General features: G+C 59.3%; 1 protein-coding gene across 1 annotated transcript; it reads right to left on the minus strand.

Annotated features, from left to right (window-relative positions):
- Positions 1-4,448: 4,448 nt before the first annotated feature.
- ARHGAP44 (Rho GTPase activating protein 44) lies at positions 4,449-22,003 on the minus strand. The gene is made up of 22 exons (XM_068413549.1): positions 21,928-22,003; positions 21,346-21,404; positions 20,353-20,457; positions 20,193-20,269; positions 18,532-18,643; positions 17,597-17,673; positions 16,678-16,795; positions 15,049-15,117; positions 14,877-14,958; positions 13,995-14,122; positions 13,739-13,850; positions 11,787-11,868; positions 10,833-10,913; positions 10,645-10,758; positions 10,238-10,329; positions 9,781-9,961; positions 9,032-9,049; positions 8,539-8,760; positions 6,818-6,900; positions 6,624-6,735; positions 6,380-6,582; positions 4,449-4,597 (listed from the first exon to the last, which is right to left on the minus strand). The coding sequence occupies exons 1-22, from the start codon at positions 22,001-22,003 to the stop codon at positions 4,449-4,451; spliced, it is 2,352 nt and encodes a 783-aa protein (XP_068269650.1).
- Positions 22,004-23,440: the final 1,437 nt, after the last annotated feature.

Below are 23,440 nucleotides of genomic sequence, written 5' to 3' on the forward strand. Positions count from 1 at the left end.
CACGCGTGCCTGTCACAGCCCAGCCAAGTGCACACACGTGTACATGTGTGGAGCTGCGTGCTGTGGCGGCTGCCACGCAGCACAGCTGGCACGTGTGCCACGCCACGCACACGCGTGTGTGCTGAAAACTGCAGCCGTGCAGCACACGCAGCCCAGCGGGCTCACGCTCACCGCGTGCTTGTGCACACGCAGCTGGTCACAGCCCCCCTCTCCCCCCAGACCCCGCCGCCCCCCAGCTCCCGGGGCCCTGCCCAGCCCACGGGCTCCTTGTGCCACCCGGCCGTGCCCGAGTCCAGCTTCTGAGCCATGGCCAGTGGCATCCCCAACCAGGCACCTGAACTGGGGGCCATCCTGAACTGGGGGCTCCCAAACTGGGGCTGTCCCAAACTGGGGGTGTCTCAGCCCGAGGGTTCCTGATGCAGGGAATCCCAAACAAGGGCACCCCGAAGGAGGGTCATCCTGAACCAGGAACACCCTGACCTGGGGTCCCCAAACCAGAGGCTCCCCAAACCAGAGCATCCCCAGAATGGAGACATTCAGGTGTCCTGAAGCTGGGGCATCCCAAACTGGGCTCATCCCAACCCAGGGGCATCCCAAACTGGGCTCATCCCAACCCAGGGGCATCCCAAACTGGGGGCATCCCAACCCAGGGGCATCCCAAACTGGGGGCATCCCAAACTGGGGGCATCCCAAATTGGAGGCTTCCAAACCAGGGCATCCCAACATAGGGACTCCTGAACTGGGGTCATCACAACGCAGGGGCATCCCAAACTGGGGGCATCCAAAACTGGAGGTTTCCAAACCAGGCCATCCTGAACTGGGGGCATCCCAAACTGGGAGCACCCCAAACCAGCAGGTCCTAAATCAGGGCATCCCAACCCAGGGGCATCCCAAACCGGGCTCATCTCAAACTGGTGGCTCTGAAACCAGGGACATCCCAACACAGGGGCATCCTGAACTGGGGGCATCACCCACTCACCTTCCTGGGCAGTGGGCAGGCATGTGGGCACAGGCCCCCCAGCTCCACCAGCTCCAAGACACGAGAGTATTTATTACACCAGGAGAGTTTTCTTCAGTGATGCTTTTTGTTTTCAAAAAGGTGACTGTTTTGGGGGGCAGGCGGGACCCCCCCAAGGGCGATGCAATATGTGATTCCTCCATCCAGCTGTTGTACCCGGGGGCTGCGGCCTCACCGCCGGTGGTTTCTGTTAAAGACACGTGAAAGGAGCCCGGTGCAGTGCCTGGAGACGTATCCAGGGGTGGGATGGGCTTTGTGTCATGTGGGTGGGGGTCCCAGAGCTGTGGTGGGTGCTGTGGATTGGGGTGGTGGGGATCAGCCTGGGAGTGGGGCTTGGTAGGGTTGGCAACGGCCGGATCCTGTCCTGGTGTGGTGGCTGCGTGGCTGGTGGGAGGTCCAGGGAGTGGTGGCAGCACCAGGAGCACCAGTCATGGTACCATGGGGCTGTGTCCAGTGGGGCAGAGGATGGGGATATCTGGAGAAACTTGGTGCAGCCACGGTGGGAGGCAGGGATGGAGGTGGAGGAGGTAGGATCAAAGTGGAGATGGAGGAGATGGAGGCAGAAGTGGAGAAGAAGAGGGTGCTGGAGGTGGACGTTAAGGCAGGATCAGGGTGGAGGAGATGGAGATGAGTGTGGAGGAGGTGGGATTGAAGTGGAGGTGGAGGAGATGGAGATGGGTGCAGGAAGAGGTGGGACTGGGGTGGACATGGAGGAGGTGAAGGTGGAAGTGGAGGAGGTAGGGGTGGATGAGGTGGGATGGAGGTGGAGGTGATGGAGGAGACAGAGACAGAGATGAAGGTAGAACTGGAGGAGGTGGACGTAGAAGTAGAGATGGAAGAAGTAGGATTGGGTTGAGGTGGAGGAGGAGGAGGAGGTGGAGGTGGAGGAGACCATCCCCTGCTGAAGGGCTTCTCTGGGCTGCCCTTGCTGTGCCACCGCTTGTGCCGTGGCTGTGACTGTGCTTTGAAGCAGGGGACAAACCTGGGTTTGGCACCCATGTGTCACCCAGGCAAGCAGCATCCTGGGCACAGCAGGTTCCCCAGGGCACTGACCATGGGATGCCACTGGTGTGATTGGCCATGGGATGTCCCTGACACTGGGATGTCACCAGCCATGCAGTGCCATGGGATGCCAGCGTCCATGGGGTGCCATGCCATGGGGAGGGGGTCAGCCAGGGGGGACAGCCACACTGTGTGGTGCTTTGCCACCATTGCCAAAGGTTGTTGGAGTTGGAGGGTGGTAGGTGGTCTGAGAGATGCTCTTGGGTGGGGGGTTTTGCCACCACCCATATGACCCAACCTGAACATCTGAGACCTTCTGGCTCCCTGCAGCATCCCAGCACCCAAGTGTCCCTGACACCCTCCTGGAGCAGGTCCCAGAGCTGCTGGTGTCAGAGGTGGCCCTGGGGCTCCTGGTGGCTGCAGAGCCCCAGCGCTCCTGCACCCCACAAGCCCCCCTGTGCCCATCCTCGGCTCGGGTGCATTGCACCGGCTTCAGGGTGCTGGGGGAGCGGTGCTGAGCGCGGGGTTGCACGGGGGCTGCTTGGGGTGTGTGACGCTTTTTGGGATGGGGGATTCCCAGTCTCCCCTCCACCAGAGGGGCCCCCAGGCTGGGGACCCCCCAACAACGTGCCCAGTGTGGACAGAGCACCTCACCTTCCCCAGCACCTGCAGACAAGAAGGTGTCCCCGTACCCCCTCGCTGCTCCCCAGGCAGCAGCAGCCCCCCATGGACATGCCCCTCCGTATCCTGCAAAGCAGGGTCCTGGCCCCCACCCCGTCCCACCAGGCGGGGGGAGCCCCTGGTGCCATACAACCCCCTCCACTGCCTGTTCCCCCACCCCGCCGAGTGGGATTCCCCTCCCCACACACCCTGCTCTGTCCCAAAACACAGCAAGGACCCACCACAACGGGGTTGGTGCCCACCCCAGGTGTGAGACCACCCCAAATCCAGGCTGAGACCACCCCAGGCCTGACACTGCCTCATCCCCTGGGACTGTGGCAGCCCACACAGAGCAAAACCCATCATTTTATCACCCCAACCCTCATCAAACTCCATTTCTTACAGCAAAGGACCTTCCAAGAACCTGTGTCCTAAAGCCGTCAGTGGGCACCAATCCAGGTTGGGACCACCCCAAATCTGGGCTCAGACAACCCCAAATCCAGCCTGGGACCTTCCCAAATCCAGGCTCAGATCATCCCAAATCAGGGCTCAGACCACCCCAAATCTGAGCTCAGATCATCCCAAATCTGGGCTCAGACCATCCCAAACTCAGGCTCAGACCTCCCCAAATCCATGCTGGGACCTCCCCAAATTCAGTCTGGGATGACTCCAAATCTGGGCTCAGACCACCCCAAATCCAGCCTGGGACCTTCCCAAATCCATGCTGGGACCTCCCCAAATCCATGCTGGGACCTCCCCAAATTCAGGCTGGGATGACCCCAAATCTGGGCTCAGACCACCCCAAATCCAGCCTGGGCTCACCCTAAATCTGGGCTCACCCCAAATCTGGGCTCAGACCACCCCACACCTGCCACCGCCCCACCCCACAGGACCAGGACCCCGCGCTGACCCCACCCCACCACTTTACCCCCCCAACCCCTCACCCAACCCCACACCCTCCCCCCAAACACCCCCCCAGGCCCGACGCTGCGGGTGCCGCCGGGCAGTAAGCAGAGGCCAGCGCTGCCGGGCGGCTCACGGCGAGTGGCACACGGGTTTATTGATGGCTTCGGGGTGCCCGCGCCCCCCGGGGTGCCCGCCTGGGGCGAGGGGCACAGGGCGAGCGGGGGGCGAAGCGGGAGGGCGGGAGTGGCCCCGAATAAAACAAATCTCTATATATTTTCTCTCTCTATATACAAATATATACCATATAACTCTCTGCCCATATATGTACCTCTCTGATCTCTCTGGGAAGGGTAAAAGGTTCATTTATCTTCGCATGCACGACCAAAGCCACCAGCCCACGGGGACAGCGGGTGCCAAGGACGCGTGCCAGCGCCCCGAGAGCCCTGGGGGGGCCACATCCCATGTCCCCAGGCTGGTGCTGGTCAGGTCCCATCCTGCTCCGGCGAACAAGCGGAGGGGGGAGAAGCCGAAGCAATGACATCCCGTTGGGAAGCGCCGGTGAGCTCGTTGTCACCTGGCCGGTACCCGGTGGCACCCGCTGGCGGGGCATGGAGATGGTGGTGTCACCCCAGGGCGGTGGGTGCTGTGGGGTGCGGGGGGGGCGGTGCAGGCACCCGGTTGAAAGGCAAAGTCTGGATAAGGCGAAAAAAAATGCAATAAAGACCAGCGACTGCCCCCAAAGCGGGCGCTTTGCCACCCAAAACGGGCACGCCGGTGGCCCTCGGTGCCGGTGGCCCTCGGTGCCGGTGGCCGGTGCTGGCCCCTGGGTGCCGCACGGATGAGCCTGGGGACAGGGACACTGTCATAGGGCTGTGCTCTCCGACTCCTCCTCCTCCTCCTGCCGGCTGGCCGGGCCTGGCCCCGAGAGTCTCTGCGGTGCCTCCAGCGGGTCCCGGCACGGGGTGGCATCTGGGGACACGTGGAGGGAGGGGACCTCAAAACGGAGCAGACCTGCGGGAGGGCAGAGTGATGGGGGACACCGCGGTGGGGGCTCGGTGGCAGGACACCTCACCGGGGCTGGCACCGTGTTAGTGCCACCACCAGGGATGTCACCACCGGTCCCTGCTCTGTGCCACCCCACCCAAGCTGGACCCTGTGACACCAGTCCCAATGTCCCCCCTGTCCCCACACGCTGCCTGTCCCCCACGATGCTCTGCTCTCCTCCACCAAACGCAGGTGACACCGCTGTCCCCAAGGGACCCGCAGGGCGAGGCAGCACGTGTGAGGTGACAGAGGGTGACACAGAGGGAGCAGGAACAGCGGCACAGGTTTGTGGTGCTTCCTGGGGACAATGCCACCTTCCTGGGGACAGTGCCACCTTGCCAGGAATATTGCCACCTTCCTGGGGATATTGTCACCTTTCCAGGGACATCACCACCTTCCTGGGGACATCAACACCTTCCCAAGGATGCTACCACCTTCCCAGTGACAGTCGCACCAGGGTCATTGTCACCATTCAGTCCCATTCAGGGTCATTGTCACCTTCCTGGGGCCATCACCACCTTCCTGATGACATTTCCACCTTTCCAAGGTCACTATCACCTTCCCAGGTACATTGCCACCTTTCTGGGGACACTGGCACCTTCCCAGGGGCATTGCCACCTTCCCAGGGGCATCACCACCTTCCCAGGGACGGTTCCACCTTGCCAGGAACATTGTCACCTTCCTGGGGACATCAACACCTTCCTGGGCACAGTGCCACCTTCCCGGGGTCATCACCACCTTCCCTGTGATGCTGACACCTTCCCAGGAACATTGCCACCTTCTTGAGTGCATTGCCACCTTTCTGGGGACATCACCACCTTCCTGAGGATGCTGCCACCTTCCTGGTGACAGCTGCACCTTTTCAGGGACATTGTCACATTCCCGGGGACACTGCCACCTTCTTGAGTACATCACCTTCCCAGAGTCCTTGCCACCGTCCCAGGGACATCACCACCTTCCTGGGAACAGTTCCACTTTGCCAGAGTCATTGTCACCTTCCAGGGGACATCACCACCTTCCAGGGGACAGTTCTGCCTTTCCAGGGACATTGTCACCTTCCTGGGGGACACTGCCACCCTCTCAGGGACACTGTCACACTCCTGAGTGCATCACCACCTTCCCAAGGATGTTGCCACCTTCTTGGGGACAGTTCCACCTTTCCAGGGACGTTGTCACATTCCCGGGGACACTGCCACCTTCCTGAGTACATCATCACCTTCCCAGGGATGTCACCAGATTCCCAGGGACATCACCACCTTCCAGGGGACAGTTCTGCCTTTCCAGAAACACTGTCACCTTCCTGGGGACATCACCACCTTCCTGGTGACAGTTCTGCCTTTTCAGGGACATTGTCACCTTCTTGGGCACACTGCCACCTTCCCAGGGACATCACCACGTTCCCTGTAATACTGCCACCGTCCCAGGGACATTGCCACTTTCTTGAGAACATTGCCACCTTTTAGGGGACATCACCACCTTCCCAAGGGTGTTGCCATGTTCCTGGGGGCAGCTCCACCTTTCCAGGGACGTTGTCACATTCCCGGGGACACTGTCACCTTCCACGGACACTGCCACCTTCCAGGGCCACCACCACCTTCCAGGGACACCACCACCTGCCTGGGGACAGTTCTGCCTTTCCAGGGACATTGTCACCTTCCTGGGGGACACCACCACCTTCCCAGGGCCACCATCACCAACCCCGGGGACACAAGCAGCCGTGTCCCCCCCCCACCCCCCGCCCGGGGTTACCTGTGACCGCGCCGTCCCCGGGGCCCGCGGTGTCCGTGCGGGGCAGCTCCGGGGGCTGGGGGGGGCCCGGGGGGGGCTGGGGCGGGGGGGGCAGCGCGGGGCGCGGCCGCGGCTTGGGCGTGGGGCGGGCCTTGGGGGCGGCGGTGGCGGGGGGCGGCAGGAGGGGAGGGGGCGGAGGGGGAGGAGGAGGAGGAGGGGGGGGCGGCGGGGGGGGGGCGCGGGCTGGGCGGGGGGCGGGCAGGGGCCCGGGGGGGCGGCGGGGCCGTACGGGGAGGGGGTGCTGGGCGGGGTGGGGGAGAGGCTGGCGGGGGACCCCCCCTGCTCCCGCGGCGGGATGGGCGCCAGCTTCTTGGCCACTGCGAGACAGAGACAAGGCGGGTCAGGGTGCGGAGGGGGCACACCGAGGGGACCCCCCGCCAGCCCCGGCCCCGCTCCTACCTCTGCGCGGGGCGTGCGGGCTGGGCTCGGCCGGGCTGCCGCGGGGCTGCGCGGGCCCGGGGGGGTCCTTGGGCCTGGAAGTGCTGGGGGGGAATGGGGAAAGAAAAGGGGAAAAGGGGGAAAGAAAGGGAAAGGGGAAGGGGAAGGGGAAGGGGAAGGGGAAGGGGAAGGGGAAGGGGAAGGGGAAGGGGAAGGGGAAGGGGAAGGGGAAGGAAAAGGAAGAAAAAGGAAAAGGAAAATAAAAGGAAAATAAAAGGAAAGGAAAGAGAAGGAAAGAGAAGGGAAGAGAAGGGAAGAGAAGGGAAGAGAAAAGAAAAGAAAAGAAAAGAAAAGAAAAGAAAAGAAAAGAAAAGAAAAGAAAAGAAAAGAAAAGAAAAGAAAAGAAAAGAAAAGAAAAGAAAAGAAAAGAAAAGAAAAGAAAAGAAAAGAAAAGAAAAGGAAAAAAGGAAAAGGAAAAGGAAGGAAAAGAAAGAAAAACAAAAACAAAAAGGAAAAGAAAAAGAAAAAGAGAAAAAATAAAAAGAAGAAAAAGAAGAAAAGAAAAGAAAAAGAGAAAAAGAGAAAAAGAGAAAAACGAAAAGGAAAAGAAGAATCAAAAATAAAATTAAAAAAGAAAATAAAATAAAAATGAAAAAGAAAAAGAAAATGAAAATGAAAAATAAAAATAAAAATTTCAAACAATTAAAATGAAAATAAAATTGAAAAGCAAAAGGAAATAGGATAGAATTCAATAATTAAAATTTTGAAAAATTAAAATAATAATTAAATACAATTAAAAATAATTCAATAAAAGCAATTAAATAAAAAAGTGTAAAAGGAAAAAAATTTTTTAAATAGAATAAAAATAACATAAAAAATTAAAAATAAAATGAAAACGAAATAAAAATTTAAAAATTAATAATAATAAAATTAAAACCCAAACAAAAATAGAATAGAATGAAATAATTAAAATTTTGAAAAATTAAAATAATAATTAAATACAATTTTAAATAATACAATAAAAACAATGGGGTAAAAATAATAAAATAATGTAAAAGAAAAATAAAAGTTTAATTTTTAAAAAAAAAAAATTTAAAAAGAACATAACAAAAATAAATGAAAAATAAAATAAAAGTTAAAAAAAATATCAAAAATTAATAATAATAAATTAAAAGGAAAATTAAAAAAAGAAGGCGGCAGAGCCGTGAGCTCCTTCCCGCACCCCCCACCCCCCCCCGGTTTGGGGTCCCCCCCGTTACTGAGGCTGCCCCGGGGGAGCAGCGGGGCTGCGGGGGGAGCAGTGCCCAGTGGGGGAGCCAGGCTCGGTGCCAGGGTGAGGGGCGAGGAGGAGGAGCGGGGAGGACGGCTCCGGCTGCAGCCCCCCCGGGGATGGGCACCGGGTGGGGGGGACCCGCTTGTCCTCGGGGCAGGGGGGGGCTGGAGCCGGGTCCCCCCTGCTGCAAAATGGCCACAAACACCATGAAAAAGGGCAAAAAAAATATATATAAAATGGAGGGAAAAATACTAAAAGAGCAGAAGCGTTGGGGGGGCAGGGGGGCCCTCGGGGTGTCAAAGGCGGCAGGATGGGGCCGTGGTGGGGGCCACAGGGGTGCTCAGCACCCTCTCCCCCCGTACCCCCGGGGTGCTCAGCCCCCTCTCCCCCCGCCGTGTGCCCGTGGGGTGGTTTCACGGCTGGAGCCCCCCGGGGAGGTTGGGGCCCGGCGGGGCGTCGGTGGCCTCACCTCGTGCGCTCGGCAGCCGGGGGGAAGCCGAAGGCGGCGGGAGGTGGCGAAGGGGCGGCCGAGGGCTCCGGCGATGGCTCGGGGCCGGGCGAGTGGGGGGCTGCGGGCAGCTCGGCGGGCGGCGCGGGGGGCTGAGCGGCCGGCGGGGTGCAGGACGCCTTGCGCGCCCCCGAGGTGCCTCGGCGAGCGACCCACGAGGTGTCCATCACCCTGACGCCCATGCTGGGGGGGGCACAGAGACAGGCTCTCAGCACCCACCCGGAGCGAGGGGACCACCGGCATCGCGTCACGGCTCTTGGGGTGCTGGGTCCCTACAAACGCCTCTTCCACCGGGAAGGGCCTCCACGGCAACCGGGCAGGGATGGCAGCGTGGGGTGTGCTGTGTCACCCACCGGCCACCTCTCCCAGTGTACCAGCAAGCACCAGCACCCTCCCAGTGTCCTCCCAGTATCCTCCCAGCACCCTCCCAGCCCCACTGCAGAGGATACCGTACCTTTGGATTTTCCTAAGGCTGCTTGGGCAGAAACACACGATAATTAGCGTAAAAAAATACCCTAAAACTCAAGAGGGTGGGAGCCCCGCTGCTTGGACACGGAGCTGCAAGGTCAAGGGGCTTCGAGATGGGGGGGACAGGAGGGGCACGGCGGGGACCAGGCTACACCGGTGATGGGGACAGCTCGGGATGTGTTTTGGAGATGGGGAGAGCCCTGGGGGGTGTTTGGAGATGGGGAGAGCCCTGGGGGGGTGTTTGGAGACAAGGAGAGCCCCGGCGGTGTTTGGAAAAGGGGAGAGCTCTGGGGGGTGTTTGGAGAAGGGGAGAGCCCGGGGGGGTGTTTTTGGAGACAAGGAGAGCCCCGGGGGTGTTTTCTGGAGCTGACCTGGCTGCCTGGGGTCCCTGTGAGGTGGCACGGGGAGGGGCATGCACAGGCTGGGAGTGGGGAGCTTTCCCCTGGAGCAGAGCCCCCAGACCTTGGGGACACCAGGGCAGCCGATCGCAGCACGGCACAGCCCCGGTGCCACACCATGGGCCACCCCGCTCCCATCTCAGCGGGTTGGGGGCAGGTGTCAAGCCCCAGGCTCACCTGACCATCCCCAAGAGCCCAGCACAGAGAGGTGTGGGGGGGTTCTCCCACCCCCCAGCACCACCCAACCTCCACCAGCTCAGTGCCACCTCCACCTCCAAGACTGGTGGCAATGCCACCACCTCCCTCTCCTCAAACCTTGGCACCGCAAGGACCCTACCCATCCTTCTTGTAAAACTCCAGCATCATGTTGTCCGTGGCCACGCTGAGGGGCCGCCGCGCCTGGTCGTGCTGCCGCCGGTCAGCGGGGTCCATGTCCGGGGAGGGCATGGAGCTGTAGTTGGCGTTGTGGTTGACGTGCAGGGGGCTGCCGTAGTTACCCGTCACGTTGAATTCGATGTCTGGGGCGGGGGCAGGAAAGGAGAAGATGGGGGGATGCTGGGTGGTGGGAGGGGTGGGATGGGAGGTAGCAGCACTGCAGGAATGCTCAGGGGGGTCCCGGAGCGGCCGGGTTGGGCTCACTGCTGCGATGAGTCTTGCCAGATCTCTGAGCACCCCCCTCCCTGCCAAGCCAAGGAGACTGGCAAAAACAAACACGGGACATCAGCACCCCGTCCCCAGGGAGGGCTGGGGGGGTCCCCGCGAAGCCCATCCCGCCCCGCCACGGCTGCGGGTACCTCCGGGGAAGAACCAGTCGGCATGCTGGATGAGCGGCTCGATGATGCCCACGATCTGCAGCGAGACGGTCGTCATCATCTCCGTCACATTCCTGCAAGGCGGCGGGCAGCGGCTCAGCGACCCCCCCACAGCCCAGCCTTATTCCCAGCGGGATTTTGGCCCCGGATTTTTTTGCCCAGGGAGGTGGTGGAGTCACCATCTCTGGATGTGTTTAAGACAAGACTGGACAGAGCACTTAGTGCCCTGGTCTAGTTGACATGGTGGTGTCAGGGCAATGGTTGGACTCGATGATCCCAGAGGGCTCTTCCAACCTCATTGATTCTGTGATTCTGTGATTGTGACCCTCCACCCTCACCCCCTTCCCCAACATCCCTCTGGCATGCTCGCTCCCACCCGGGTACCTCACCCGTCCGCCTGCGGCCAGAGGAGGTTGGGCCCCAGCACGATGGCCACATTGCTCGGCGTCATTTTATTCGTGTCCTGGTACTCGGTCAGTTTGGCCAGGAATTTAATCAGGTACCTGGGAAGCAGGGCCAAGCTGTGTCGGTGTATCAGGGTCTCCCCCTCTCCGTCCCCCCCAGACCCCCCGCTCACCTGATGTTGTTGTAGTTGGCTTTGGGCAGCTTCTCGCAGGCGCTCCAGAGAGCCTGCAGCCGCTTCTCCTGCTCCGGGATGCTGCGGGGAGGTGGGCGAGAGGGTTAGCCCCCCATCCCCACCCCACCCCGGGGCTTTCGACCCCGCCAGCCCTGCCTTCGGGGACCCTGCGAGACCCTCGGGCTGCTGCTGACATTATATCAGTAAATTAACCCCAAAAACCTGGCCAAAATGAGAAGGAAAGCTTGTGGCTGTGGGCTGGCCGACGGTCCTCTCCTCCCCTCTGTGCAGCCCCCTCGAGGTTTGGGTTTTGGGGATGTGTTCGCTTCGGAAAGGGAAATTACTGCAAACAGCCCCCCAAAACAACAGCCCGCTCCCCAACGTGCCACCCTTGGGGACCGTCCCCTCCATCGAGCCACCACCATGTCCCTACCGTGCTCCTAGGGCAGGTGGGGGACGTGGTCACACCTATATTCAGGCACCGCTGAGGTGGTTCCCACCCTAAAAGATGCTCCTTCTCCCACCTCCCAGCCCCTGCCCCAAACACCACCCATGGTGGGGCAGGCACGCTGGTGCCACCTCAGCTGGCCCAATTCTGCTGGCTTTGGGGGTTTCATGGTGCAGAGCACCCCAGCAGAGCAGGTGGGAGATCCCGCGGCCTGGCACCAGTGCCCAGCACCCAAGTGCTTGCTGAGAGTTGCTGGGAGATCTCAGCCACCTCGGCCAGGGTGCTCTGAACCATGGGTGGGGGTATCACGGTTGGGGGACAGCAAGGCCACCCTTGCTGCTGGAACCGACGATGCTCAAGGAGCATCACAGGGACCCTCCTGGCTCTCAGACCTGGAGGAAACATCCCAAATGCTGTGAGCCACGTCAGAAATAACTCACAGCCCCCAAACCACCCATGGAGACCCAAAATGCCACAGAGGAATGGGGGAGATGCCCCAGACTCACTTGGAGGCCTGGATCCACTCCTCGTACAGCTCGAACGTCATGAGGGGCTCCGGCAGCTCTCGCAGGTAGGACTTGAGGGCTCCTGCAGCACACACGGGACATGTGGCTCGGCACCGCAGGAGGCACCGCGGTGGCACTGGCCACCAGGCACGGAGCGGTTTTGCTCCTCAGGATTTCGACTCCCATCCCTCCCAACCAACGTGTCCCAAAGCACCCGTGAGTCCCTCCAGCTTGATGGAACCCGTAGCATCACCCTGACCCCCAGCAACCACCTTGCCACCTCTGCCTAGTCCCTCCCAGCACCCCCCAAATCCCTCCACCGTTTTTGCCTCCACCCAGCTCTCCACCACTCGTATTTTCCTTCACAGCTCCTTGCGCTGGCTAAAGGTTCCCATTGCAGGCAGTAGGAAACCAGGGTCCAATCCCGCACCCGCCGGAGCGCCCAGCCCAGGAGGGGGGCAGCTGACTGGCATTGAAACCCCATCAATGCTTCATAGCAGCCCCGTGGGCTCGGATCTGTGCTTGGAGAGGGCTGTAGCCGCAGAAGAGGTAGAGAGAAGATGGCAAACTTGATGGTAGCACGTGTGAATCTTCTTGGCCACTCCTTGCTCCTGTGGAGCCTCTCCTGATCAGTGTCACCCCCATTAGCGTCACCCTCATTAGCGTCACCAGGGCCCCAATGCCACCTCAGATTACGATTGCATCCCTGTTTTCTTCCTTGCCTGCGACCAAAAGTGCTGCCTTTGGTCAGGGAGGGGACATGTGGGTCGAGACTTGTGCTCCTTGGTGGATGGCAACTCCTGAACAAACCCCCTTCCACCCAGAGCTGTATTTCTGCACCTGCATTTGTCCCCCCATATATTCTGTCTTTGCTGTTCAAAGGCTTTGGGACAAATCACAGAAGGGTGGAGGTGGGAAGGGACCTCTGGAGGTCATCTGGTCCAACCCCCTGCTCCAGCAGGACCACCCAGAGCCGGCTGCCCATGACCATGTCCTGATGGCTTTTGAGTATCTCCAAGGATGGAGACTCCACCACCTCCCTGGGCAACCTGTGCCAGTGCACACGGTGACAAAGTGCCTCTTGATGTTCAGAGGGAACCTCGTGTGCTTCAGCTGGTGCCCATGACCTCTGGTCCTGGCACTGGGCACCACTGGGAAGAGCTCTGTCTTCTTTGCACCCTCCACGCAGGTATTTATACCCATCGATGAGATCCCCCTGAGCCTTCTCTGCTCCAGGCTGAACAGTCCCAGCTCCTTCAGCCTCTCTTCTTAGGAGAGATGCTCCAGGCCCTTCACCATCTTCATGGCCTTTCACTGGAGACTCTTCAGTACGTCCACGTCTCTCTTGTAGTGCCCAGCACTGGTCCCAGCACTCCTGGTGTGGCCTCACCAGTGCTGAGCGTAGGAGAAGGACCACCTCCCTTGACCTGCTGGCAACACTCCTCCCAGCACAGCCCAGGACACCATTCACCTTCACGTTGCTGGCCCAATGTCAGCTCGGTCTCCACCAGGACCCCCGGGGCCATCTCTGCCAAGCTGCTTCCCAGCCGGGTGGCCCCAGCATGTCCTGGTGCCTGGGGCTGCTCCTCCCCAGGGGCAGGACTTGGCCCCTCCCCTCGCTGAACTCCACGAGGTCTCTCAGCCCATCTCTCCAGCTTGTCCAGGTCCCTCTGGATGGCAGCACGACCCTCTGGTGCACCAGCCCCTCCTCCCAGTTTGATGTCATCTGCCAACTTGCTGAGGGTGCACCCTGCCCCATCATCCACATCATTAATGAAGATGTTAATCAGGATTGGACCCAGTACCAACCTCTGGACCACACCGCTAGTTACTGGCCTCCAACTAGACTTCGTGCCACTGATGACCAGCCTCTGGGTGCCCACAGCTGGCGCTTGGGGGCTGGATGGGCCATCCCACACACCACCAACCCCTCACCCCGAGGCAGCCTCTACCTGCAATGGCGTGCGGGTCGGCCGAGTACTCCTGCACGTCCACCACGCAGCAGTCCAGGGCGGCCTTGAGCTTCTTCAGCTTGGAGGCCGAGGGAGCCACACGGAAGAGACCCTTCGCAGAGGACACGGAGAGCGTTGGACAAGCTTTGGGGACAGGGATTGCCCCAAAGCCCCCCCATTTCCTCATTCCTGCCTTGGAAGCACCCATGTCCCCTTCCACCACGCCCAACCGAGGGTGGTAGGACATGGGACCCACCTCCTCCTGCATGCCGCACTCCAGCAGCATCGTCACGCACGCCTCCACGGGGAAGGCGATCTCCCGCCCGCTGACGGCCAGGTGCTCCTCCAAGGGCTTCCCGAAGGAGGGCTTCTCCATCCACGCCTCTGTGACGGGCAGAGGGGGTGAGAGGAGAGGGGAGGACACGGCGGGGACGGTGCCGCAGCTGGCATCCCCTCCCCGAAAAGGCCCTCGGATCGCAGCGTTTCGGCAGCAAAATATTCCATTTGGGTGTTGCTAAAACAACAGGACCCCGCACCTCTGTCCTGGGCGGTGCTTTTTAAAGATGAAATCCAAACAAAATGTTTTCCAATCATCACACGGGACATTTCAAAGGGGCTGGATAACGTTTTCCGGGGGGAGCAATCACGGGCAAACCTTTGCAATATATTCCCCCTTCTTCCATCACAGTTTGAGGCCAGGAATATTTTGTGGGATCGAAGAGAAAAAAATAAAATACAAATCACTCCCTGCCCCGCTGCAGCACGGGGAGCACCCCGAGCCCTGCCCCGGGGAACGCGCTGCTCTCGGGGGCTGTCCCCGACCCCCGTGTCCCGGCCCAGCTCCTGCGGGGGTTGGACATCACAAAGCGAAGCCCCAAGACCCCCCACCTTGGCGCTGGGCTCCCACCTCCACGGGGATTTTGGGGCAGGTTTCCCTCTCCATGAAGTGGCCGGATCCTGCCCGCCCCGTGCCCAAGCGGGATGGGGATGCCATGGGGCGAGCAAAGCGAGGGTGCTCAGCCCCAAAGCCAGCACCACGCCGTGGGGTCACGCCGCAGCCGGCTCCTCGCCGCGGCGAAGCCCCGCACGGCTCCTGGGCGTCGCGTGCGGGAGCGGGACGGACCCCGCGGGCACTTACCCTGCTGGGCTTTGATTTGAGGCAGGACGCTCTGCAGAAGCGCTAGGGATTGCCGATGGTACTCTGCCTGCGCCTCGATCAGCTGCGGGGGACAGACGGCACCCGCCGTCACCCCGACGGCCGGCGACGGGGACAGGGACGGAGGAGCCCCGTGGGGCTGGGGGGCACTTACGGTTTGAAAATAGTTTGCATAGTCTACTTCTTTGGCCACAAAACTGTACATGTCGGCCGAGAGCTGGTCCTGCGGAGAGCAGAGGATTAGTCGCCGTCCCACTCGCGCTGCCCTGATGCCACCATGATGGCCCTTCCCAAGGCCACCGTGAGGGACCAGCTCGGTCACACCAGGCGCCAACGTGCAACATGGCACCTCGCAGCACCCGCTCCAGATGCTGAATACACGGCAGCACCGCGGGGGTTTGCTTTCTGGCTCCACCCTCGTGCCCCTGCTCCCCCCAGAGCCCACAATTAACGGGCACCTTGAGACGAGCTGACGTGGAAACAACCTGTCGGACAAAGGCTGCACGGCCCGGCAGGCTGAAGGCACGGATTAAACCCCAAGTTTGCTCATCCCAGCACCACGCCGCATTGCTCCTCGCGTGCAATGACCCATTAACCCAGGGCTCGTTAACCGCAAGGGCTAATTGCTGCGCAGCAAAGCAGCGCGCACGGCTCGGCTGCCGCGGGCAGCATCCCACCGGCTCGGTGCGGATCCAACCGATGGGGCATCGGGTGCTTCTTGCTCCGAATTGCAACAAGCCCCTCAGCACCAGGACACGCATTTCTGTTCTCACTCACAAAATAAGACTTTGCCCCTTCCCAAATTGCTCCTTTCTGAGAACCCCCTTGGATAACCCAACTGGAGGAAAACCATCGGGGTTTGAAACCACGGCGAGCACGTCCTGGTTGCAACATCCACCATCAGAGAGGTGAATACCGGGGGGCAGCTCCTGGCTGAGCTGGTTTGCTGGAAATTGGGAGGCTGCGATGCTCTAAGATGGGGGGAGGTAGTAGGGGTTTGGGACTGGATTTTAAAGGCTACACCAGTTCTAGTTGTATCCCTGGAGAAAAGAGCCAGGATTTGAGACATGCACCCAGCTCCATCTCCTGCCTACAACCTGCCCAAAGCCCGGGGCACCAGGTTTGCTCGGCCCTTTGCATTTTCTGCCCCAGGGGAATTTAAAGCCCCACAAAATTGCCTGGGGGTTTTATCGCTGAATCCCGCAGCCCGTGACGAAGGCGCTGACAGCAGCATCCCCCCTCACTTGGACACTTCTCCCACCCAACGTGACCAGCTGGGTGGGTCGTGCCCCCAAGGGACGGCAGAAGGTGATGTGGCCGGGTGGCACGGGTGGGCTTGGCACATGCTGGGGCTTCATAGAATCAGAATCATTTTGGTTGGAAAAGACCTTTAAGATCATCAAGTCCAACCTTTAACCCAGCACTGCCAAGGCCACCACTAACCCACTCCCGCAGGTCTCTGTGCCAGGGCTGGGCGTACTCGGTGCTGAGCTCACCAGCTCCTGGGATGGTCCCCTGGGAATGGCATGCTCTACGGTCCAGCAGGATATGGAGGATGGGGACAGAGGAACCGGGGATGTCCTGTTCGGCTGGTGAGCATCATCCACTGCCACCAGGCTGTGTTTGGGCATGGGGACCAGCCAGAGGAGGGTTTATCATGGGCAATGGGGTAAGAAAAGGGTGAAGAACGGGGTAAGAGGAGAGGCTGCAGGTTTTCTGTGGTGCCCGGGATGCCCAGGTCCCCTGAGCCCAGCAAGGAGCGACCCCCCGGGACCCCGGGTACCCTGCAGATCTCCACTCTGTTGGCCGCCTCCTCCATCTCCTCCCTGAGAGCGTCGGCTTTGGCGCCCGAGGGCTGCAGGTTGCTGGCCAAGCCCGAGGACTTCGCGGACTGCTGCCACCTGCGCAGAGAGGGCAGAGCTGTCACGGGGAGGGACGGGGACCCGCGCAGAGCGGTGGCTGGATGCCAGCGGACTTGGAGGGCAGCCCAGGGACCACCCTCAGCCAAGCCCACCGTGGTGCCCAGGGCTGAGCACCATGGAGATGGTCCCAGCCCAGGCTGGGATGCAGGACCCAATCCCAACCCCAAACATCCCCAGTCCCCACAACCGGCTGCATGCACTGGGCTCTAATTAAACAATTATTTTCAGCAGGAGAATGAGCCTCATCAGGTAGAAGGAGAGCGGAAGGTGATGGGAGAGCCTGGACATGATGTTGGGGACTACAGACACCTCCCAAACCTCTCCCCAGGGCACACCGTGACGTGCGGGGCTTGGCCAACTCAATGGTCCCAGGCGAAACCCGAAGCGCAGCCTGCCAGGTGCCACCACAGCGTCCGGGACACAGGATGATCCCAAGGGTCATCCCAGCTCCAGCCCAGCAGCAGGAGCACCCGGCTCTTTGCCATCACATTGGAACTCACCAGGACAGGGAAAAGAGGAAAAAAATAAAAGATTTGTGCCAGAAAAAATTACTCTTTTCTGCAGAGGGCAGGCAAGGAAAAGGGATCCACGGATTCTGCAGACAAGAGCAGAAATCTTGGCTCGTTGCAGAGCTTGACTTCAAGGCACACAGTAACATGGCCAGGACCTATTGTCCCAAGGGAGCCACAGTACCAGGGCTCGGGGACATTCCTCCCCTGGCCCTACCCATCACTTGGGAACCTTTATTTTTTATAAAGTAGCTTTGAAGCCGCTTCCTACCGCGTCCTGGAGGAGTCCATGTCCAGCACGAGCTTCGCCAAGTGCTTCCTCTGCTTCTGGATATTCGGGATTTCCACCTGCAGCAACACACAGGAACGGGAGGAGATAAACCTCCCCGGAGAGGTGTCCAGGGTAGGTCACACCTGACTGCAACTCTGGGAGCTTGGGCTGGTGCAAACCGGGCGGATAAGGACGCAGCTCTTTATTTTAACACCATTAGGGAGCTGGCACAGCTCGTCCCTCTCCATGTCCCCACCCTGGGCTGTGCCACCCGCCGACAACCGAACCAGCATCCCCGAGAGGAGCATCCTCAGGGGGATCAAAGCTCCCTGCGCCGGGGAACTGGATGAAGGCAGGAAAAGGGCTTTTGGGGATGGCGATGCAAAGCCTCCCACGCGTGGGCACCGTTTGCCAAGGGGCTGGTAACGGTTGAAAGCCCGGAACACCAGCAGTGGGATAAAACTCTTGTTTCTGCTGGGGAAGATAAAATCAGAACCCAGCATGGGACATTTTGCTAGATGTAAAAGATGGGGTGGGGGGAAAGCATTGGGTAAAACTGCAAAACAAAGTTGGCAGCAGGGGGGAAAAGGAGGGGAAAAAATGCAAACAGCAGCAGTATGTGTTGAGTTTGGAAAAATAAGTCAGAAATAAGAGTGTTAAGGCCTCTGCCTTCAGGAAAGGCAGAGAAGAGCGAGAGCGGACAGAGGAGCCCGGCAGGACCACGGCCCCAGCAGCCAGCCTGGCTGAACATGCAAATATTGCCTGCCAATTAAAGCAATTAGCAAACAGCTCCAGGACAAAAGGTCTCTCGCAGGGGCCAGGAATCAAATACGCCACTGAAGCCATGAAGCCCTGCTTTCCCCCAGCCTTGTGTCTATGGCGAGTCCCCGGCACGGTGACACCCCGACCCGAGCACGTCCCTGCCCGCCGCTCACCTCAGCCAGCACGAAGAGGGGCTCGATGACGTCCCTCTCCACCTGCAGCTCAAAGTGGATGAGCTCCTGAGCCAGCTTGTCCTCCGCCTCCCCGCACAGCCGCAGCATCTTCCTGCAGGGGCATCGGCAGGGCTGGGCACCGCGGGGAGCAACGGGTGGCCACCCCCTGGCTTCTGCACTTGGGGCACAACGGCCCCACGCACCGCTACAGGCTGGGGAGAGTGGCTGGAAAGTGCCTGGGGGAAAAGGACCTGGGGGTGTTGGTCGATGGCCGCTGAATATGAGCCAGCAGTGTGCCCAGGTGGCCAAGAAGGCTACCAGCATCCTGGCTTGTATCAGCACTAGTGTGGCCAGCAGGACAAGGGCAGGGATTGTCCCCCTGTGCTCGGCACTGGTGAGGCCGCACCTCGAATCCTGGGTGCAGCTTTGGGCCCCTCACTACAAGAAAGACCTTGAGGTGCTGGAGCGAGTCCAGAGAAGGGCAACGGAGCTGGTGAAGGGTCTGGAGCACAAGTGTGATGAGGAGCGGCTGAGGGACCTGGGGGGGTTTAGGCTGGAGAAAAGGAGGCTGAGGGGAGACCTTCTCGCTCTCTACAACTGCCTGAAAGGAGGGTGTAGTGAGGTGGGGGTCGGTCTCTTCTCCCAGGTAACAAGTGATAGGATGAGAGGAAATGGCCTCAAGCTGCACCAGGGGAGGTTTAGATTGGAGATCAGGGAAAATTTCTTCCCCGAAAGGGTTGTCAAGCACTGGAACAGGCTGCCCAGGGCAGTGGTGGAGTCCCCATCCCTGGAGGGATTTAAAAGCCGTGTAGATGTGGTGCTGAGGGACATGGGTTAGTGGTGGCCTTGGCAGTGCTGGGTTAATGGTTGGACTCAATGATCTTAAAGGTCCTTTACAACCAAAACGATTCTGTGATTCTATCCTGCACCCACAAGCGTGGGTGATGGTCACCCAAAGCCCCAGGAGGTCTCGGCAGTGGCGTGGGGCAGCCCTTCCTTGGCAGAGGGCTGGAGGGAGGGCGGCAGCTTGGGGACCGTGGGCAACCCGGGGGCTGGGAAAAATCTCATTCCCTAACTATTGTAGCTATTATGGTCTGAAATTGTATGGACTTTCTTAAGATAAGATATAAGAATCATCGAAGGGTTTGGGTTGGGAGGGACCTTAAAGATCATCCAGTCCCAACCCCCCTGCCACGGGCAGGGACACCTTCCACCAGACCAGGTTACTCCAAGCCCCATCCAGCCTGGCCTTGAACACTGCCAGGGAGGGGGCAGCCACAGCTGCTCTGGGCAACCTGGGCCAGGGTCTCACCACCCTCACAGCAAAGAATTTCTTCCTCACATCTCATCTAAATCTCCCCTCTTTCAGTTTAAAACCGTTCCCCCTCGTCCTGTCACTCCATGCCCTTGTAAAAAGCCCCTCTCCAGGTTCCGTGTATATATATATACACATAGTTTACACTGTATCCTGCATGACTAAAGGATCGCAGCTCATCACAAGGAAGACAAGAATAAAGCAAACCCCTGGGCTACCGAGATCACACGAGCATCCCAGCCCCTCTTACACCCCTGTGCAACCCCCGTTATCTGGCATCACAGATAAGAACTGCAGCGATTCCCGGCAGCGGCAGAGCCCCGGGGGAGACCCGGGCCCCCCTTACCCCAGCAGGGAGTCGTCACCCAGCACAGCCGATCCCTCCATCAAACACTGCGCCAACATGGTCAGCGGTAGCTTCTTCTGCAAAGAGAGGGCTGCGTTCCCCACCGCGCCGGCCCCTCCGCCGCCCGCCCGGCATCCCCAGAGCCTTGCCAAAGCCTCACCGAGCGCTTGTCGGCGTCCACGCCTTGCTGGCCCTGCAGACATGCCGTCAGCTTCTTGTGGGTGCTGTGGGAGACCTGCTTCACCAGCTCCAGGCGCTTCTCCACCTGCGGGTGCAGTGGTGCCCATCACCGGGGTATCCCGCCTGGTCCCATCGTGCAGGGACATAAGAGACTTTGTGCTTTTTAATTAAAGCAATTTTAATTGCTGCTGCATTGGATGCAACAGCCTCAGAGCTCAGCCCCTTCCCAGGGCAGGGATGCTTTAAGCAGAAGGTTTCACCAGGCTGATGCTGCCCCACCTGAAGCCCCCTGAGCCAGGCTGAGGGCCAGACCCAGACCAGCCTCCAAAGCCCGTGTGTCCCCCAGCGAGGGCAGGAGGTGCCTGGCCCCAGCCGAGCCCTGACACAAACCAAACCGGCCGCAGCGCCGACCCAGGGCTGCCAATTTCCTTGTTTGCCTCTCTATTGATTAAATGAAGAATTTCAGCCCCAGACTCAGCGAGATGAGTCGTTAAATGTCAGCAACCAAGATGTGATGAAAACCAAAGCTGAGAGGATCAAGGGAAAACACGGGAACCTCAAAATCTTGGGAAACAACCTGGAAAAAAAGAAATCTTCCCTAAAGCTCAACGTCTTGGGAAATAATCTGGGGAAAAAAAGAAATACTCCCTGCCCATGGGAAGTGGGAGAAGTGCTGAGCCTGCATCCAGCACCCACGGGTGGGTGCCTGGGCACCCACGGGCACCCCCGGCGCAGGTCAGCCCAGCTGCAGAGGACCTTTTCTTCTCAGCAAGGGTCATTAGCCATTGGAAGGGGCTGCCCAGGGAGGTGGTGGAGTCACCATCTCTGGAGGTGTTTAAGAAAAGCCTGGACACGGCACTTAGTGCCCTGGTCTAGTCGACATGGTGGTGTCAGGGCAATGGTTGGACTCGATGATCCCAGAGGGCTCTTCCAAACTGATTGATTCTGTGATTCTGTGATTCCGTGTCCTCACCTGCAGGAGATCTTCGCTCAAAACCTCCGTCTTCTCAGCCCTGCAAGACAAGAAAGAACACAGAGTGTTGGCGAAGGGTCCGGCACACGCAGCAGCGCCGGGGCCGCGTGCCACGGTACCAGGCACGGCTGAACGGGCTTTTCCATCGGGATACAGCCAGTGATTTACAGCTCTCTGCTCCCACCAGCCATCACCTCATCTCCTAAACAAGCAAAGGATGGAGCATCTTCATGGCTCACTGCGAGCGTGCCCCATCCCAGGCCAGTTTAGGGTCCTCCCCTGATCTCCCCCGTTATTTCTCCATCATCCCCAGCGGAACAGGGATGCTGACCTCCCCGGAGGATGCGGGCAGTGCTGCAGAGGCAGGCGGTGTGTCCATGGAGGGAAGCAGCTCCCCAGGCCGTGCCGGGCTCCCGCACACCCCCAGCACCGCGGACTTCAAGGGCACAACCCGTCCGCGCGAGCGAGCCTCTGCGGTCCGACACAGCCGACTGCATCTGCAGCTGCTGCCCAGGGCTTCGCCGTAACCCTCCCTGCTGCTCGGCACAGCCAGATTTACAGCTCCAGGGCTCGCGTCATCCACCCTCTTCGCTAGCAAGGAGCAACGGGGATGCAGAAGGAGACACAAACCTGCTCGAGACCCTCCTCGGCCACGCATGGACCCGGAGCATCTCTGCCCACGCAGCCCCTGCGGCTGCTCCTCACCAGATCTGCTCAGGCTTATCTGAACCATCACACTCTGGATCTTTAATTCATTTTCTTAGATTTTTTTTTTACAACTGTAGGGCACCATCGCTCTTTGAAAAATGACCTCCACCAAGATGTGCTTGGGCAGAGTCGTGATTTAGCCAATTAGTCCCTAACGGTTCGTTAACAAATGACGAAAGCTCGGTGCTCTCATCCTTCTTTAAAAAATACCGTTATCGCCTGAGCCCTGGTTGCTTCCTGCTGTCCAAGCTGGTTTCTCAGCTGTGAGAGATCAAGTGAAGTATTGAAGGAGTGGAAATAAGGAATAAGCACCGGCAGAGCGAGGTTCAAAGAGCGAGGTTCAAAGAGCAAGCCCGGCGCGGCAGCGGCGCCAGGCAGGGCAGGGCTTGGTCCACGGGCTCATCCGCAAATACATCACGTCCAAAAGCTTTTCAAAAGTGTAAATTAACTGCATTGAATCTGGTTTGTGTACAGAATATACAGAAATAAAAAAAAGGCTGAGGGAGGAAGAAGCCCCACGCATCCTCGCACCAGGGCGAAAACACTCCCCCAAAAGTGATGCTTTTAGTGCATTCTCTCTTCTTCCAGCCGAGCTGACGGATGGGCTTTGCACACCCCATGGGCCTGCGCCGGCAGGTCTCTCTCCCAGCAGCCACAAACTCACACATGCTACGCTCTGACGTGCGTTTTGGAAGCAGAAACAACATTTCAGATGGGAAAACAAAAATCTGGCCTCCTTTTGCTGTTAAGCACGTCCTCAGCGCAAGAAACCTCAGTGGCTTTAACGGAGAGCATCCCTCAGGCACAGCCCCAGCACAGCCACCCGCGCCAGCCCTGCCACGTCCCGGGATGCTTAAGCAGGGGGACCTGCCAGAGATTAATTTGGATTTAAAAAAGGAGATAAAAAAAAAAAGCTGCAGTGTTTTATGGACAGGAGTAAGCAAAGAAGCCGTTGGAGCTGCCCAGGGACGCCGCAGAGCGATGGGCACGCCACGGGAGCACGGGTTTCCCCGCCTGCTTTCGGCATCTGCGGGAGCCGGGGTGCCTTCCCCTCCCGTCCAGCTTGCAATGGGAAGGGGGGTCTGTGCGTGGCTTTGGGGACACGCTGCAGCCACCGGCGGTGGCACGGGCACGGCACAGGGCTGCGGTACCCGGAGCCAGGCATCGCCCTGCTCCCGCGCCTCGGCTTGCAGAAGCCAGCGGGACAGACCCTGCTCCTGTCCCTACGTGCAGCCCTGCTGACAACGCGGCTCTGCTGTCCTGCCACCCCACCGAAAGCTCCTTATTCATGTTCCAGAACGCACCAAAAAAATCACAGAATCACAGACTGGTTTGGGTTGGGAGGGACCTTAAAGCTCATCTAGTTCCAACCCCCCTGCCCCAGGCA

This window comes from Nyctibius grandis, chromosome 15, assembly GCF_013368605.1.
Source record: "Nyctibius grandis isolate bNycGra1 chromosome 15, bNycGra1.pri, whole genome shotgun sequence".
In the NCBI taxonomy this organism is placed as follows: Eukaryota; Metazoa; Chordata; class Aves; order Nyctibiiformes; family Nyctibiidae; genus Nyctibius; species Nyctibius grandis.